At 39.5% G+C, this 19,372-nt stretch overlaps 1 protein-coding gene across 1 annotated transcript in view; it reads left to right on the top strand.

The window, feature by feature from the left end:
- The window catches only part of LOC142849038 (uncharacterized), a 292,085-nt gene that overhangs the window by 29,404 nt on the left and 243,309 nt on the right, over positions 1 to 19,372 (top strand). Inside the window, exon 12 of the mRNA XM_075971155.1 lies at positions 16,003 to 16,089. Within this exon, the coding sequence (XP_075827270.1) occupies positions 16,003 to 16,089 (87 nt within the window). The remainder of the gene's footprint in view (positions 1 to 16,002; positions 16,090 to 19,372) is intronic.

Here is a 19,372-nt window from a genome sequence, read left to right on the forward strand (position 1 = left end):
GCTTGGAGGTGGTTACACTCTGCAATCCCATCATCCAGATTTGCCTCAAAGAGAAGCAGCCTGGTTCTTACTTTCCTTGCTTGGTATGTACAAGTGCATACTTCCTTGGAAGTCCCTTACCCAGTGAGAAGATGAAGGGCTATCGACAGGCCCATGCTTGACTACCTACTGTAAATTAGCCCTACACTGGCCACTTTGTGTACAGCATCTCCTTTAGTTTCATAAATCTCAGGAGGTAGGTTTCAGACAGCAAATTCAGCTGTGCAATCGAGGCAGTCATAACAGTCATCAAGATCTTGTTTACCCTAAGCTGTTTTTACTTAATGTCCCAAAGTCACTCAATCACATCTCTTTGTTCCAAGCATTGAAAATGAAGACTGAGTAGAAGTAGTTAGGCATGGCTGCTCTGTCCTTAGCTCTCTTGCTGGAAATTAGTCACCTGGCCAGAGATAACAGTAAGAGTCTGGGACACATTGTCATTAGTGTATGTGTGTGTGTGTGCATGTGGGTGGGTGGGTGCACAAGTTTTATTCTGAAGTTGGAACTCTGTTGTTAGAGAAGAAGGGGATGCACACTGGAGTCAAAGAGCGCATCTTCTCTCAGGTCCATGTGGCTGTTGTCTTGATCTTACAAACAAGGGGGAAGGATTATTTTGGCACATGATGTCAGAGGTTTCAATCCTGTGAAACCTGAGCCCTGAGTCCCTATTGCCTTAGGCTTGGGCCAGCATAGTACATCACTGTGAGGGCATTTGGTGCAGACTCACTGTGGGAGAGAATCAGGGAAGAGGGAGATGGAGAGGGAAGAGAGAAAGAGACAGAGACAGAGATAGACTTCAAGACAGAGATGGAGAATTTTTTTCTGGAAGATATGAACAAACGTCCCATCATCTCAGATAACGCATCAACAGCCAATCAAAGTAATAATTACATTAAAATCCAACTTAGTGAACCAGATTTACTGGCGTTGCTTATAGGCATATGAGTGAGCATTACTTAAAGAAGCATAAATGAATCAAAGGTACTTGCGTCTCTGAAAAGCCCAGCCCAACATGGATGGCAACTCATAAAAGTTCCATCCCTGTAGCTCCCTGTACCACTTGTAAGGCAGCTTCCCAGGTTGGAGATCCTCCTGCAAGGAGCTCTGCACAGCAGGAGAAGCTCTTCTTCCCAGCAATTGTTTATTGTTCTTGTAACCTGAGAGAGGGCTCTTGTGAATACTGTCAGTTTCAGGAACTTCCTGAGACTTCAGAGATGCTTGCCTCCCAATTCTCATTAGCCCCCTTTCTCCCTTGATGGGGGAATATTTCAATTGGGAAGAAATTGTTGTCCAATTCAGAAAAAGAGGATCTTCAGGTAAAAGTACATATTACTGGCAAGCATTAGTCCAAAGAAACATAAATATACAATATAGCAAGAGTCACAGAAGTACTTTTAAATTTCTAAGAGCCACCATAATAAAATGAGAAAAAGTGATTTAGCTTTAGAAACATCTTCTTAGAATAATCTTAGAATTATCTCCAAAATAGTGCAATCAATGTCAAATGAACAGACATTTTGTGATTTTTTTTGGCAAAAAGTCAGTATATGTATGTATGATTGCAGATCTCATTACAATCAAGACCCACTTCCAGTCTCTGAGTATTGTCCATAGAGTAAGGATCTGTCTCAGAGAGATAAGAATGCACATAGAATGTAATAATTTTCATAAGTAATGGTTGGCCTGATTCTGGAAAACAGAGAAAAGCGATAACCCAAAGTAGAGCCAAGTGGAAACAGCCCAAGATGAAAAGAGTTTTATGGGAAAATCCTGGAAATGTTTAGCATCTGCACCAATCTAGTCAGACAGTGAAATAGAGAGGGGTTTACCATGTCTGTCCTGGAACACAGCCAAGTTAGAAAAAGTACATTTGATGCATCTCTCCCCCAGTTTGGGAGAGCCTCTAAAAATTCAATTGCAAATGAGATGTGCAATTTTATGGTCTGTGAACAAGGAAGAATATTTTAAATATGTGAATTTAGAAACTGCCAGATAGCATAGAACACAACATTCCTTGTTAAACAACTTTAAGAACATTTTAGACCGTCTGCCGATGTGTTTGCTGAGACAAAGGAGAAGAGCCACACATCCCCCCATGGTATTGTTGTAATTAGCACAAATTATCATTTTACAAGTACATCTCAGCACACTTGCCTCTTAAAGACACACTTTAAAGAAAAAAAAAGTCTTAAGTGATGGCAGAATTCCAATGATACTTATTTATATGAGCTATCTCAAGGCAATAAAAATATTATTAGATAAAGAACAGTGTCTGGGAGAGAAAGTTCAGAAGGAGGGTTTTCTACAATAAACTTTAGATAAGAGAAGATCTCATATATACTGTGACTTGAGTCCTGTAGAGTAAAAGATCAAAAAGTAAGTACACACCTGTTGTGTAGCTTGAATGAGAATGGCCCCTCTAGGCTCATAAAGTAGCTGTTTAGAAAGGATTAGGGGGTGTGGCCTTGTTAGAAGAGGTGTGTCACTGCAGGTCAGCTTAAAAGTTTCAAAAGCCCACGCCATTCCCAGTTAGCTTTCTCTGGCATATGATCCAGTCTCAAGATGCAGGATCTCAGCTTCTGCTCCAGAGCCATGCCTGATGGCCTATTTCTATGCTCTCCACTATGATGGCATAGGCTCTAACCCTCTGAAACCATGGACCACAACTTAAATGCTTTCTTTTGAATGTTGCCTTGGTCATGGTGTTTTGTCACAGCAATAACAAAGTAATACCTGCCCTTTAGAACCAGGTGGGATAAACAGCTCCTGAATAGTCTGCTTGGGTTTTAGGAGTTTGAATGTCCTTCTTCTCCACCGGTGCATCGCATTGTGAAGGCATTGTCACAAGCTTCATTACAGAGATCGTCTCAGGGAAAGTCACAGTTCAGCGGATGTCCTAGGTTCATATTAGGCATTTTGTTAAGACGTGAATAGCAAGTAATCAGGAGAGAAGGTACCACTCAGACCTTCCTATCTGCTCTTGCTGCACCTGGGGAATGGATGCTTGGCCTTTGCAAACCAACTTCTAGCTGATTTCATATTCTTTCATTTACTATTTGCCTTTCCTTTATAGGCAGCTAACGAACATATTAGCATGCCACTGAGTTTCCAGTTCGCCCATCATTTTGGTTTTGCAAAAATTTTTTTTCTCTTTCCTGTGCACACCACTTTTCAGGTCCTAGCATCTTTGCTCATCATCCTCTTTGCTCAATGCTGGTGATGTGTCGGCCTGATGTTAACTAGACTTTTAAGTAAGGGAGGTTGAGACTTAGCAGAGTTTGGAAAGGGAGAGAGACAGAGAAGGCACGGCTGCTTATACTTTCAAAGAGGGTAAGGTATTGGCATAGGTTCCTCACCCAGTGAAGATAGAAAGGACATCTTTAACATTATGCATAGATAATATGGTGGCACTAAAAAGGTAGCTAATGACTGGATTTCGAATGGCAAGAAACTGAAATCTGGGGCAGGAGTGAGAAAGAGCCATGAAAAGAGTTTAGAGAGGGAGAAACAGTAATAACTAAGGAGAAATAGATGGCAGGACAGTTCAGCTAATGGTTAGTGATGTCATTACAAATGGGGAGATTTTTTTCCTTTTAATAGTTCAATTTCACCCAGGTTATTGTAATGCCGAGAAAAGAAATGACTGAAATCACGTTGGTGTATAACATAGGCCGATAGAGCTGTCCTTACTGTTAAAAAGCACCTCCTGGGATTCTGAAAACTCCCTTCATATTCTGTATTGTCTCCCAGACACCAAGGGCATCAGCATCCCAAAGATCCTCTGCTGTATCTCTCCTGGTGTCATCTCCTCAGGATGCAGATGGGTTTTCAGAGTCCTTGCAGGATCATGTTATACTGAGAGTTCCTTGGTGATGAAGAACAGAAACGATTTAGAGGGAAGGATTTTCTGACTCCGATGGTGTCTCTGGATAGAGGCCAACCTGCCTTCAGGCTCAGGAAGCTGGAAGAACAGTGGCTGTCAAGGCAGCGCTGTGTGTTCTGAAAGAGCCTTCCGTACTGGGATGAGTGATTACCATGCTCTTTCTCTCCTGATTCTAGAGGAGAACACTGGATTGGTCCTGCCTAGGTCACAATTCTACATCCTGGATTTATCATAGGGGAGGAAAAAAATGTTCTTCCAAGCCCTCCTGGCTTCTGTGGAGTTATAAGCCCATCATGACTACACGTGACCACACATGATAGGGGCTGGAAAGATGGCTCAGGAGCACCACCTGCTCTTCACGAGGAGGTGGCTTCAGTTCCCAGTACCCACATGGTGGCTCACAGCTGTTAGTACCTACTGTCCCAGGGGATTTAATCCTCTCTTCTGGCTTCCACAGGCATAACATGCAGGTGGTGTACAAACACATGCAGGCAAACCACGCATCCACATAAAAAAAAACTATGCACAATGGGAACAAGAAATTATAATATAATTGGTGGACAGTAATCAAAAGCAAGACAAATGAAAAAATAAATATACTAATCAAGAGTATACTCTGTATATGTCTGGGATTATTTATTGATCATATCCTCCTATTGACATAAACAAGCAGAAGTAGTGTGGACATGGTATAGGAACAATTATTTAGACATTATTTATGAAATGGTTTGTTTATAATTATGGATATCACTAAATTTCTTTAAGCATCTCTTTATTTTGAGCTCATTCATGGAAAAGGACATTTATTAAAAATTTTCTAGTTTCCAGGCATTATTTCAGGTGTAGAAATAGATTTGAGTAGAGAAGACATATAAGGCCTTCATGATCCTCAGACATACTACAAAAGCAAGATCAGGCTAAGGGAACTGTGGAATTTAAAACTGGTTAATTCTAGTTAATTGAGCACTTCCCATAAGCAAAAGCAGTATTTACTCACATAGGTTTTTCCAAGTGTTTTATTAATAATATTACTTGAATTGAGTACTCTAGAAGCAAGAGACAAACAAAATAAAGTATTAGTGTGTGTGCATGTTATATACACCATGACACAGAAGATTGGGCTACTCTGAAAATCCGAAATGCTCTAAAATCCCAAACCTTGACGCCTGATACCACAGTGGAAAGGTATACACTTGACCTTACTTGATGGGTTGTCAAAATACAGGCTCACTGAAAATATGACATGAAATCGAGGGATGGGGAGGTATACAGTGAAGAAAGCTGCTTCATACCACGTCTGACAACCTGAGCATGCTGAAAAAAGAGAACGGACGTTCCTAACTTGTCTTCTGAGCTTCATCCACACACCATGACATGTGCCCCTCTCCAAAAGAACATAAAACAAACAAAAAATATTTAGATTTGAGTCCCATCCTCAATATATTTTTATAAAAATATATGTACATATTCCAAAAATGTGAGGAAAGCTGAATTCTAAAACTTGTTTTTAAAATTGCTTTTATTGAGCTATATAGTTTTCTCTGCTCCTCTCCCTAAAACTCTTTTACTTTACCTCACTGGGGATTGACCTTAGAATTTTGCATATGCTTAGCAGCTGCTTTGCCACTGAGCTACAGCCCAAACCGGAGCACTTCCTGGGTAAAGGTGACACAACAGGTCTCCCTGGGACCCCAGTGAGTTAAGTTAAACCATGAGTTAGGGCTGGGTATGTCCAAATGGCTGTGGGCTACAGTGGCCTATTTGTGAACAAAGACTTCAACTGGAAGAAAAAATGAGCTAGAAATGGAAGTTTTTATAAATAAATGATAAGGTTTTGCATCTTAGCAATTCGATAGGAATTTTTTTAAAGAAGCATGCAATTTTCTCTAGATACTGGGTGAATTTTTCAAAAATTCTTCTTGGTCATTGAAGTAAAGAGTTGTATGACAGTGGTGGAATTCTATACTGACTCCAATCTTCACTATAGCTGCGTCATATTTCCCTTTCAGGGAATACCGTGATGCCCCTTGAGAGAGACCGCCAAGAAAAGGGTCAAACATACAACGTGATTTTGTATCAGTTTCTCAGGATCAGAGACAAAAGGGTTTTGGGATTATAGTTTCGTTATTTCCCTTCATTTAGAATGCTGTATCTACCCAGTCATGTCCTATGGTCTCATCTCAGGCACTTACCCATCATTCTTAGGGAGATTCTTAACCTGCTTGGTGCCAGAGGCCTTGTCAGCCCTCTGCCAACCTGTGTAACAGCCCTTGTTTGGTGACTAGACGAAGGTCACTCCTCCTCTTCACTTTGCACTATTATGAAGCATACATGGAAAACATAAATACAAGTCTTGACAAAACCAAAGCATACATTAGAAAGAACACGGCAGGACCGAGAATGGTATCCGCTGGGATCAGGGTTGAAAGTTACACAAGTCCTAAGAATTAGTGTGGCTACAGATTTAGAAATACTAGCAGGAAGCTATTTCTTCGCACTTGGTTTTATGAAGCTGTTTCATGATGGATGAGTGGTCATTTGTGGTTGGAAGAGCATCATTAATGTGTGTCGGATCTCAACAGTGGGCAGCAAGGTATGGTAGGGAAAGAAAATGATAGGTCTTCCTCAGAAGATGAGCACAGTGAGTTCCGAGCATCTGCTGGTGAAGATCTTTCCAGCAAAAGATTGGGGTCACTTGAATGAAGGACAAGAGATGGGTAATGGTTGAGTGTTAGAGAATCCTGGGTTACACTTTTACAATTGCAATCCTCGATTTATCTTCATAACACATGAATATGAATATTTAAAATAAAAGTAGAACTCAGATACTTGTGTTCAGTTCCTTACCTGAACTGAACATACACTTGAAGGAAGCCACCCCCCCCCCCATAGTACACACAGCCTAGTGATTTTGGATAAAATGGTTTACGTTTTTCTCATTTATAGCTGTTTTTCCCTAAAGATGGGCAACAGGTGTTGTATAACATTTATAGAATGTGTGAAAAAATACATATTTTTTTTGCTTCAGGACATTTTAACTCTTATTAAGAAAAAGGAAATATATAGGAAAATCATTTGCTTTAGGTTTATTGAATTGACCTGAATTTGTATCTTTAGAAACCATTTGGTTCCTAAGTGATTTTAATCTTTTTCATTGATTTAAAGAACTAAGAATAAACTCTCTGGAAGGTATCTTACTCACTGAGACATAAAACATTTTACACAGCTATTCAATGAACAGAATGTCGTATGCTAATGTTTTATATACACTCAGTTTTTATACAAATAATATGTACATAAATATTTGATTAGTTTATATAAACAATTTAAATGTACTTTCCTTATTTTGGGCTTTTTTTATAAATATGAAACACAAAATTCTAGAAACATTTCCAGTTGGAGAGGGTACCCTAGTCAAATATTGGAATTTTGGGAATGTCAATAAAACAGCAAAATCTTAATTTATTTTCTTCTCAAAAGACACTGCTTATTTATAGAGAGACATAGTCTTGCCCACGAAATAAACAAAGGGTTCATTGATATTGTCTTTGGGTATGTGTGTATGTTTGTGTGTTCAGACCCACATATGTCTGTGTGCAGGTGTTCTTGCTCATGTGTATACTCGTCAATTCCAGAATGGATGTTCCATGTCTTCCCCAGTCTCTCCTCCACTTTAACTTTTGAGATAGGGTCAGCACTAAGCTTGGGGCTCACCCTGTCAGCTATGGGACTAACTAGTGAACTCCTAGGGTCTGCTTGTCTCTGCCCCATGGAAAAGGATTACAGACACATCTTAGTGTCAAGGATCTAAACTCAAGTCTTCAAACTTTCACAGTGAGTGTTTCCCCACTGAATCTATTTTCCAGCCCTATTTCTATTTCTTTAGTTGTAAACCTTGAAACCCACCTGACAAGCAAGTGTCACTTCTCTATCTTCTCTAAGTTAAAGTTAGGGAGACACTAATATATAGGTTTGAAAAGATTGTATGAAGTCTGTCATAGATTGTTGGTTAAAGATAGATGGTTGCAAGGTATTTTAGTGGTCTTTAGGTCAATGGTGATATATGGATTCACTGAGTTAATATATACCAGTGAAATTTATGTCTCCTTATGATAAAAACATGAATCTAAGAATCATTTCATAGGATGGTGAAAGGGGCACTTAAGAATTCCCAAATCACAGAGATTCTGTAAAGTAAACCAAGAGTTGTGTGTGCAGACACAGGGACTTGCCTAACAAGCTCAGCTATACAGTAACCACAGAATCAGAAAGATGCCATTTTTCTGATATGCTAGTGACCTAATAGTCTCTTAGGAGTGGGGTAGGCTGCCAAGTCATTTATGTACATTCTATAAAATATTTGGTGAAAATTTAAAAATATGTGTGTTTTAAAATCAGAAGCAAATTTCTCTTATGGCAATACAATTCTCTATGAATCTTTATTATGTCAGAATTTTAATTTGACTTCAATATGTTCACTTCCAATTTACGAAAGCATTTAGCACAAACAGGTTTTATAACCTTAGGTTGTTTCTTTTTTCAGTAGAAATTAGTTCTTAGTTTCCAAATCATTTTATTGAGAATTACTTTAGGCTGTGTTTTTCATTTGTTAAAAAGAATTTAAAAAAATAAACTTTCTTAATCTTCAAGTGTTGAATTGATCAAAAGTCCTACAAAAGGCAGAACATCCCAGTCATTTTGCTTCATGAGATAAAAAGCTGACCCATGAGTTACCAGATTTGTTGCCAATGAGTTAATAATTTTGTCTATACTAAATCTAGTGATTCATTATATAATTTGTTTTCATATGGAAATAACATTTCCACTGATAAAAATCAACTTTAATGAAGCTCTAAGTGTAATACATAATCCTAAATATTCCCAGAGCTATGAGACGGAGGACAGAAGGTTAAATTAATGAAAGTGTAACCAGAAGGTGGAGGGCTGTAGCTAAAGTCTAATGAGAAGCAATATTCTATAGGAAAGTGTTGCTAAGAGTCAAACTTTGTAGAAAGAGCATCTTCTTTGGCATGACTTTCGGAGGTCTTTTATATGTGTGGTAAAAAAGAAAAGTGTATTTAAACTTAACCTTTGAATCACTGTGGTTACTTACACACAGGAAGCTCCATCCTGTTTAGGTGTTAGGAACTCAGGGACATGCTTCAGTTCTATGAGGAATGGGGGTCCAGCGAGCACAGGATGCTTTCGTGCCGTGAGGGGAATCGGAAGAAGGCCCTGCAGCAATTATGCACTCCACAGCACTCTAGTGACTTATGAGTTGGAGAGGGCCTCGGGGGAAGGAAGAATATGGCTCAATTAATTAGAACCTGATAGCAAACTCCACCTATTATCCTATTTAGCTCCTCAAATCACTGATATATGAAATACCCACAAGGTTTGGGGAGGAAGTGAGGCTAATACAGGACACTAGTTCTTATGTGCCTGCTCCGATTCTGAAATTCTGGCTGTCGGTCGACTTAGCCACAGACCTCACCCTTCTTGTTATTGCTTCATTAATTGAACAGTTTCATCATCCTCGTAGCTCTAGAAATGCTTCATGTACTAAATTTACAGTTTTGTTAGGGTAACTTTTTTAATCAATGGAATTTAATATAAAAAAACAATTTATAAAAAAACGATTTATATCCTGACCATTTTTCATAGTTTAGCTTTTCCAGGAGGAAAAAGAAAACTCATATCTCTAATAATTGTGATGACAATAGATGAACTTATATAGAAAACGAATATTTATGACTCAGTTGTGAAAACTTATGTAAACCTATGATTGTGGTGGCAGCTTTCCGAGCTACTCACTGCACTCTGAACACACCTGAGTAAAGATCTATAAAGGTTAATGGCTCTTGATAATTGTTAAGTTATCAATACATCACTCAAATGGTATCTTTTTTGTCTTAACAGCATTTTAGAAACACCTCTAATGTTTTTCATGACATGGAGCCATACTGCCTTCAAGTTATAATTATATAACATATACTCTCAATAACTTTTTCTCAAATATCACTTTGTCCTGGCTAGTTTTATGTCAACTTACACAAGCTAGAATGATCTAAAAGGAAGGAGCCTCAACTGAGAAAATGCCTCTATAATATCTGTTTATTATTAATTAGTAATCAATAAGGTGGGTCCATCCCATATTTGGTGGTGCCATTCCTGGACTGGTGGTTTTGGGTTCTGTAAGAAAACAAGATGAGAAAGCCATGATGAGCAAGGCCGTAAGCAGCTCCCGTCTATGGCCTCTGCCTCAGGTTTCTGCCATGTTGGCATTCCTGTGCTGGCTTCCGTCTGTGACGGACTACAGTGTGGACGCATACGCCAAACAATACCTTTCCATTCCAGCTTGCTTTCATCGTGGTGTTTCATCATAGCAACAGGAACCCAAACCAAGACACCCTTATTTCTGTCTTACCTACTTTAAAAAAGATAAGGGAGTGTTGGGTAACCATCTCAATGATTGGTGTTTGTATTTTGATTGGTTTCTTTGAATTGTTGTTGGTTAGCTTGACATGTAATATGGTCAGGGCTTGATTTTAAGTGTCGATCTTTAGTTTAAAGTAATGGTCTTTTGAGTGGTGAGGTGGGTCAGTGCAGAGCAATTAACTAAGTCAGGTGAGGCCTCCATTTTCAACACTGAAAAGAAAAAAACATAAAGCGTGGGCAAAGGAGGAACGAGGGGAAAGGTCCTCTCAACATGAATTAACTTTCATTTAAAGGCGTTTGTACATTGGCTGTACAAAAACCTCGAGTGGATTTACTATGATGGAACACATTTAAGTTGGACAGACTTCCCACCACCCTATGTTGTCCTGTTGTCTCCTAATTTCCACAGTTGTAGTTCATGGATTTAGGTAACCTGTCCAGTGTCATGGAAGTTTAGAGTCAACATCTCTGTATGAGATTTTCAAGGTGAGGAACTACGATGCAAAAATATGATCTCTAATATTTTTAGCAAGACCATAGGAGTCAAATTAAACTTTGGTTTTCATTCCTGTAACATTCAAAGAGTATTCTAATTTGTAAAATGTTGCTATGTGGCTATAATCACAGAATAGAAAGTCTTTAGTTGCATAGTTATGGGCAGCCTGTGTGCAATGAGTTTATGGCGTATCATAGAAAATATAGTGATTGATGTTAAATAAAAAAGACGTGAGCTGAAGCAGGTAGACTTATGGGAAAAACATCAAGGTAAAGCCAGACTACCCCCTCCCAACACACACACACACACACACACACACACACACACACACACACACACACAGTGCAGGCAGTTGCTTCTGAGTTCTTTTGCTATGAAGTTCAGAATGTTGATAAGAGAGGAAGTGATTGCATCACTGAGTCAAGGAACTTGGATGCTTTCTAAAAACCTTCCTCTGCTGGGCAGTTTCACTCCCTTACTGTTCCCAATGAATTGCTTGGGTGCACACAGGTTGGCTTCCTGAGCAAAGTTCACGTGTGGTGTAATTTAAGAGCTCTGATTACGCGCTGTGATACTCTGAGTTAAATGATAGGAAAACCTGATATGAGAGGAAGGGCAGAAGGCAAGTGAGAATGCTTTCCTCCCCTCGTTCAGAAAAACAATGACAACAACACAAGAAATATTCCAAGTGATGCTGAGTCTCAGCCCTGCGCAGCTCATTAGGAAGCTGGAAAGAATGAGAGAATCTGAGGAGTGCCACACACACAAATTTCCTGACTTTCTGTTTTACACATTGGACCCAACTGCCTCAACATCTATGAGCGCACATGCACACATATAGGTGATTCTCATCTCATTCATATGGGTATCCAGAGAGTTAACTACCAGCCACATAAAAACCTATTGTATTTGTATTGCTAAGTGCCCTACTTTGAATTTCTCAGTGGGTCTCTTCATTTCCCTGTGAGATGATTTAGTTATATCCAAAAGCATATTGTGAATGATGAGGACGTGTTGAGGAGGAATTCATCCTATTAGTAACCTAGCTTCTGGTAATATACACCTGATCTTAAAATTGCCCCATTTGATTAAATCCTGATGCTACCCAGTGAAACACTAACGATGGGGGACTAGAACTGAGAAAAGTCCCAAGATTCCATGAGCCATACCTTCCTTCACCCCTGTGCCATGTTAAAATGTTTAGCTTGTTAGGTAAATAAGAGAAGTCAACAGGAGGGAGTGAACATCTTGATATTTGACAGTTCATTTTTTTTTTGTTTGGAAAGTGACTTACATTGCAACGAGGAGCTGGTAAGCACCCAATAGACATTGGAGTTGTGAGGAATTAGACAGAGACAACGTGTCAGAATAAATTAATACCACACAATAGTGTGCCAATATCAGGTAGATCTGATTCTGGGGCTCTTCATGAAGAAGTTTAGACTCTACTAATTATACTGCTAAATAAAACTGTAGGTACTTCAGAAAAGTCGAGTTTACTAAGAAAATGTGCTTACTCTACATGCATGTTTTTGTGCTATTTGGTTTTGACCAGGCTTCTCTGTCCCCTTGGTCTTGACCTGTCTATTCTTAATCATAAACTTCCTTTAGATACAGCTGCTCTCCAGGAATCCTCAATGAAGCCCAGTTCTGCTGTTCTCCCCACAGACTGTACCCTGCAGATAAGACCCATAGTGTTTTCTCTTAAAGAGAAAGAAAAAAGATGTATTTGTTATTTTATGTGTATGTGTATTTTGCCTGCATGTATATATGTGCACAACATATATGCAGATGCCCACCAAGCCAACGTCAGACAGATGAGGGCACTGGAGAGATCCCCTAGAATCAGAATTACAGATGATTGTAAATACCATGTTGGTGCTGGGAACTGAACCCAAGTCCTTTGCAAGAGCAGTAAGTGCTCTTAACCAATGGACTATCTCTCTGCCATTTTTTTCTCTCTCCATCTCTCTCTTCTTTTAAATCTAGACAGATGTTTGCTTCTTGGACTGTATTCAGTTTAAAAAAGAGATAAGAGGCAGCAAGGTGGTGAAGGAAATCAGACAGAGGAGTGACTAGTTAAAATTAGAAGAATAAACTGATGAAAAGGCTCTAAGTTGCAAGCTGTGGAAAGGATCTGGGTCTCATGGTAGATTCTCAAAATAATTTGATTAAATGAGCCCACATCATATTATGAACACATTCACAAAGCAGGCTCTCTGCTAGGTACCAAGGGCATTGTAGATAGCAGTGAGGTCATGTCTTTGCCTTAACAGAGCTTGTGTTCAAGAAGGGGAGACCAGCAATGGGTAGTATATTGTATGGGTACTAAGCATACAAAACAATATAACACATACTGTAAATATAATATAAAAATATGAATTATACAATATATTACCCTTACAAACATTTAATATCATTCAAAGGCATATTAAGGGGACCAATTCTAAGCATGTAATATCTGTCTCTTGGTGTGTGAAAGAAGGTTCAGACATCTTTACTTTCAAGAAGCTACAGGTGATGTTCCACAATGGGAATTACTAAGGAAATTAATTGATATTCATAACTCACTCGTTCACCCATGCACATAGAATGCAGCAGGAGCAATCTGTATAGGCATAAGGTGGTTCTCTCCCAATCTTACATTCATGGGTCCCTGAGCAGTGAGGGAGCAGTTTGACCAGCCTCTAAAGAACGAACTTCCTTCACGCACAGCTGGGCAAGCCACAGCATCTCACTTAGAAGACTAGCAATGGCTTGAGAACTTGATGCCAATACAGCCATCCCATGGCTTCTAAGGGGGTTTGTTTCAGGAACTTCCTTTACCATATCCAAGGATATTTAAGTCTTGGCAACAAAATACCATTGTGTTTCCATGTGAACCTTAATAAGACTTCTGCATGTATTCAAATTATCTGTAGATTACTTGTATCTTATATGATGTAAATACCGCATAAATGACTATTATATTTTATTATTTAGTATGGGGAAAATGAAAAGAAAAGGCCTGGTGTGCTCATTGTTGATGCAATTTTTTTCCAGTTTTTTTTTTGGTTAAATATGCAGGTATATAATCCACAGGCACCACCTGGACACTTATAGACTTTTGGTTGAAAACAATTTAATTTTTGTTTGTTTTTTCAAAGATCTTGAATAACTTGCTATTACAAACTAATTGGTTATTTTGGTAGCCAAGACCTTGAGTTTTGTGAAGTGGGTCTCACTACGTAGCTGTACTGGTATTACAGTAGAATAAGGAACACGCCATTAACTTTGCATTGATAGAGGTGAGTTGTTTTGATGGCCTTTAGAGGAAACAGTTTCCAGTGCTCTCTGGGTGAAGGGAAACAGGCGAGTGAGTGAACCAATCAACACGTATGTCCCATCACAATGAAGGATGGCTGAACACCACAGGACAGAGGCCCAGCCACCAATCACCAAGCTTTATCCTAGGAGGTGGCAGTTGTTGATGGATAAATTAGTAAAATTGAAGCACGTTAATTATTCATCTTTATTGAGATCACACAGTAAAACAAGTTTCTGCTTCTGTACTTACATCAATGGAATAGAGATTGATGGCGGCGGGGGGGGGGGGGGACAGTGCTGTTTAAGAAACAGAAACCCAATACCCAACCTTGGTCCACATCAGAACTTCCTTTAGCCTTGGGAATGGAGGTGCCATGTGGGTTGCTTTTCGTCCTGAAGCAAAGGCACCATGCTTGTGGCCACACCCTTGGCACATAGTCGCCTTTCTCTGGAAGTCAGCCTATCAGTACCGGGGTTTTCAACCTTCAATGCCTGTGACTTCTGCAGTGTTGGAGGCAACTTGAACTCTCCTCGGGGCACAAACTACTATCAGGTGTGTGTGTGTGTGTGTGTGGTGAGTATGAAACTAGATTCAGAACAGTGACCGTGGGTCCCTTCTGCACTACAGTCAAGGTGGATGCTGCAGTGACTATTGGAAACAGACTACGTGGGGAATGGGAGGTGAGAAATTTGAAAGGTGCGGTGCTGCGGTTATTAATGTATGCTGAATAAAATTGATAGATAAAGCATTTTTACCTCCTTCCACGTCACTCAAATTGACAGAAAATAGACCAGTAAACAGACCACTATTTCCTTCCTTCTTTCCTTTTTTAAAATTCCATCCTTCCTCCCTTTTTTCCTTCCTCATTCCTTTTTTTTTCCTGTGGTGTATGTGTATGCATGTGTGTGTATGTACTGGTTGTATGGTCTCTGTATTCATGTATGTGTGTGTGCACACATGAATACAGAGGCCATAGGTCAATGTCGGGTGCCTTCTTCAATTGTTCTCCACTTTAGCTTTTGAAACAGGGTTTCCCACATAGCTTGAAGTTCAACAATTCCGCTGATTGGCAAGCAAGACCCAAGGATCCTCCTGTCCCTTCTTCCCCAGTACTGGGATTGAAAGCTCGCGATATCTAGCTATTACAAGGGTGCTGAGTCCAAATACTGCCCCTCACGGTCCTGCAGCAGCCACTTCACTGACAGAGCCTCCTCCCCAGCGCCTCTCTTTTCCCTTTTTTCTTTCTTTCTTTCTTTCTTTCTTTCTTTCTTTCTTTCTTTCTTTCTTTCTTTCTTTCTCCTCTTTTTCTCCCACTTTATCTTCCCCTTCTTCCTCCCTTCCTTTCATTTTCCCATTTCTCTTTCTGCATGAAATTTTGACTAATTTCTTATAATTAAAACAAGACTAAATTTGTCTCAAACAAACTTCCGTACACAACACAATATGTTTCATAAACTACAGGTTCATAAATAGAATCACCAGAGTCCATAGTTCATAATTATCCTCCAATTACACCCATTTCATGGGTATATATGTAACATGGGCTAGCTTTTTCTGTTTCCTTTTTAATTATTACTGTTCTAAAGCCTCAATTTGATAATTTTCTCATTAACTTTTCAGCAACAGAAAGTCAGCATGAACTTATTTCTTGAATTACTTTTTCTGACCTTCTACAAAATGATAATTACAAAAAAATAGAGGCCTAGAAAACCTGTAAAAATTTAAGCTTATAAAGTAGCTGAAACGATCCTTTCATGCTGGTGTTGATTTCAAAATTAACATTTTGGTTCATGTGCTTCTAAAATAATCACTGACCCTTACCTTGTGGACTTTCCACAGGAAATGAATACAGCAGAAATTACTTTGACCCACTGATGGAGGAGGAAATAAACTCAAGGCAGCGCCGGATGGAGGTCAGCAGACGGGGTGAGCTAGAATTAAGTATGTAATTTTTGTGTCAGAATATTCTCTTCCATTCATGAAAATGAGGTGGCAAAGATCACACGTGCAGTTCCAGCTTCGTTTCACGGCTTACAATTTAAATGGTAGGTTTTAGCCTCACACAACGTGACAGGCAGAAGAGAAGGAGGTGAATTCTCAAGGACAGCTAGCTGGTGGGATGAAAGATGCAGGATCTGATGTCATCTCCTGCTTGGTCAGCTACTTGGTGCCATGGTACCATTCTGAGGCAGTGGTGTGTCCCAGGGACATCATCATGCTACACATGCTTCTCTCTTTTGGAACTTAAGAGGGAGGTTCTTTAGCCAAGCACAGCTGCCACCTGAGCCCCCACAGTCTACCTTGCTCAGGTCCTTGAATCCAATGCCAGGAATGACCACTGAGCTAGCAATCATGAAAGCACAGCGATCAGACAGAAATAGCTTCTTTTGTGGTGGTTCTCAAGCTTAATTTCTTAACATAATGAATAATTGAGTTTTATTCTATTTTCATTTTATTTCACCATCTTCCTCCTCAACTTTTGCATACCCCTTTTGTATCCCCAAATAGTATGAAAATGTGCGATATTTTGTCTTTCTCCTTACTATCCTTTTTTGTTCTTCCCTTTAGAACGCTTGTCTCTTATCATGGTCCCCTTCTACATGTGTGTCTTTATGGTATGTGTGTATTGTGTTGGTTATTTTTTGTTAATTTGACACAATCTAGAGTCACCTGGAGAAGGAACATCAGTTGAGAATCTGCCTCTATCAGATTGCCTGGTGGGAATACCTCTAGAGAAATTTCTTGATGAATGATTGATGTGGGAGGGTCCAATCCACTGTGACCAGTGTCGCCCCTAGGCTGGGAGAACTCCTTGGGGTAGGAAAGCTAGCTGGGCAAGCCTTGGAGACTAATCTAGTAAGAAGAGTTTCTCCATAGCCTCCTCTTGGTTTCTGCTCCAGGTTCCTGGTTTGAGTTCCTGTTCTCATTTTCCTCAAAGATGGATGATGGTGTGGAAATGGAAGACACTTAAATCCTCTCTTTCTCAAGCTGGTTTGATCAGTGTTTTATCACAGCAAGAGTAAACAAATCATCACACCACACCACCACCTGACATAGATAGAGATCTGTAAATATAAATGTAAAATTGCCCCCAAGCTCCTTACCACTGATAAGATTGTTTACAGAGTACTCTGGGGTTTACAAAGGGTACTGGTGGGATAATGACAGTCACAGCCATTTCTTAGAGTCCAGCTCAATCCAGAAATAGCATATTACTGTGCATCAGACATCAAGTGTGTATGTCTTAGGGAAGGCCTGGGCTAAATTCTTACACATCACAGGGTTCAAGTTCAATGCAAAGGTTGTTGACAAAATAGTTCTCAGTGAAGCGAAAATTAGCTTTCATGTTGTGGCAGTCATGGACTGACACCATCAAAACACATATTTTTTTTTAGGAGAAGGGCTAAAAATTGGAGAGGTTTTCCCTGTCCTTCAGCAGTCAGAATGATGAGCTAGAAGAATGTAGGGCAACTCATCTGATTCGAAATGTCACAATGAAACCACTTAATGTTAAACAAAACAAAACGAAAAAGAAAATAATAAAGCACAGTCAGGCTGAACTATAAAATCTCAACTTACTTATTTCCTCAAATATATCTGAGAGATTAGAGTACTCTCCAGTGGTTTCTGGGGAGGAAAGTTACCTCCCATTAGTTGAAGCTTGTCTTTCAACTACTACTGTGATCTTTAAGGCTTGGTAGTGTGAGGACCAGCTGACTAGGAACTATGTCTCCATAGGCTAAGTTAGATGGATAGACTGTAGACAGGTAAGTTCTGAAAAACAAGATGTTGGCTGAATGCCTTTTATCTAGAGTGCTTGAAACCAGAAGTGTTTCAGACTTTGAATCATTTTTCAGATTTTGGAATGTTTGCATATGTAGCATGGAATATGCTGGGAGTGAAACCCAAGTTTAAACCATTATTTGTTTTGCATTATCTGTTCTGTAAACATCTTCTGTTATCTAGGAGGTAACCTATACAATGATTTTAATGAATTTACGTATGTGTTTCATGCCCAAGCGGTCTTTGTGCCATGGTATTTGTGCCATTGTGTCAACAGCTTACAGTTCTGGTTTAGAAGGTTTAGGAATTCACCTGCTCAGGTTGGGGACCCTCATATCTGCTGTCTTTATGAGTTACTTTGTTCATCACAGTGACAAATACCTGTCAGAAGCAACCAAGGAAGGATTCGTTTTGCCCAGTTTGAAGTTCCAGTCTTTCTTGGTGAGGAAGTCAGAGCATTGCTCGAGGCATCTGCTCCTGTCCATTTGCAGTCAGGAAGAACAAAAAGATGGATGCTCTTGCTCAGATGCCTTTCTCCTTCCATTCAGTCTGGGCTTCTAAGTCAGTGAAACAGTGCTGACCACTGTTTGGGTGGATCTTCTTGCCTAATTAGACAAATCTAGAAAAATCCACCATAGATCATTAATGCCCAGAAGTTTATTTCCTGGGTGATTTTAGAATACAGCACAAATTTGATGGTTACAGCATCATTTGACTAGAACCATGGATAACTTTATCTCCTTTCTTAGTCAGTTAACTTTGCCCCACATGGGAGATTGACCTGGGGTTCATGCTGTCATGAGCATGATAATTCTAAGTATAAATTCTTTAGTCCATATGGCATCAAGCAGGAAGCCATTCCTAGGAGCTCTATGTGGGAAAGGTCTCCGGGTTTTATGTATTTAGTGCATCTTTCACAGTTAGTCATGTGATTTGTATTTGCTCTAAGAGTCAATGAGTATTATGTAAGCATGAGTTGATTACATATGCATGCATAACATTGTGTGTGTGTGTGTGTGTGAGGGTATAGGGCAGTGTACTCAATTGCAGATGCTCACAACTCTATCTGAAGTGTGAGCTGATAGGCTGTAGAAAACAGGTGGACATTGCTATGAAATCCAGGCAGAAACTGATGTCTCAGTCAAGTCTTAGTTTTTCAGAGCAGCAGGCTGGAAAGAGAAGGACAAATTTGGGGGTATTATGTAGAATACTTCTTTTACGGGAAAGCTCAGCCTGTTCTTTTTAAGGTTTTCACCCAATTGGCTGAGATCCACCCATATTCTGATGAGCCATAAAGTTTCCTTAGAGTTTAAATGTTAGGTGTTTGTCAAAGTGAACTGTTAAGTATCCAAGAAAAAAATAGCTTCACAGAATCTAGATTGGCTTAAGGAAGTGTATACCATTGTCAAGTAGCACATTAAATTAG

This window comes from Microtus pennsylvanicus, chromosome 4 (assembly GCF_037038515.1).
Source record: "Microtus pennsylvanicus isolate mMicPen1 chromosome 4, mMicPen1.hap1, whole genome shotgun sequence".
In the NCBI taxonomy this organism is placed as follows: Eukaryota; Metazoa; Chordata; class Mammalia; order Rodentia; family Cricetidae; genus Microtus; species Microtus pennsylvanicus.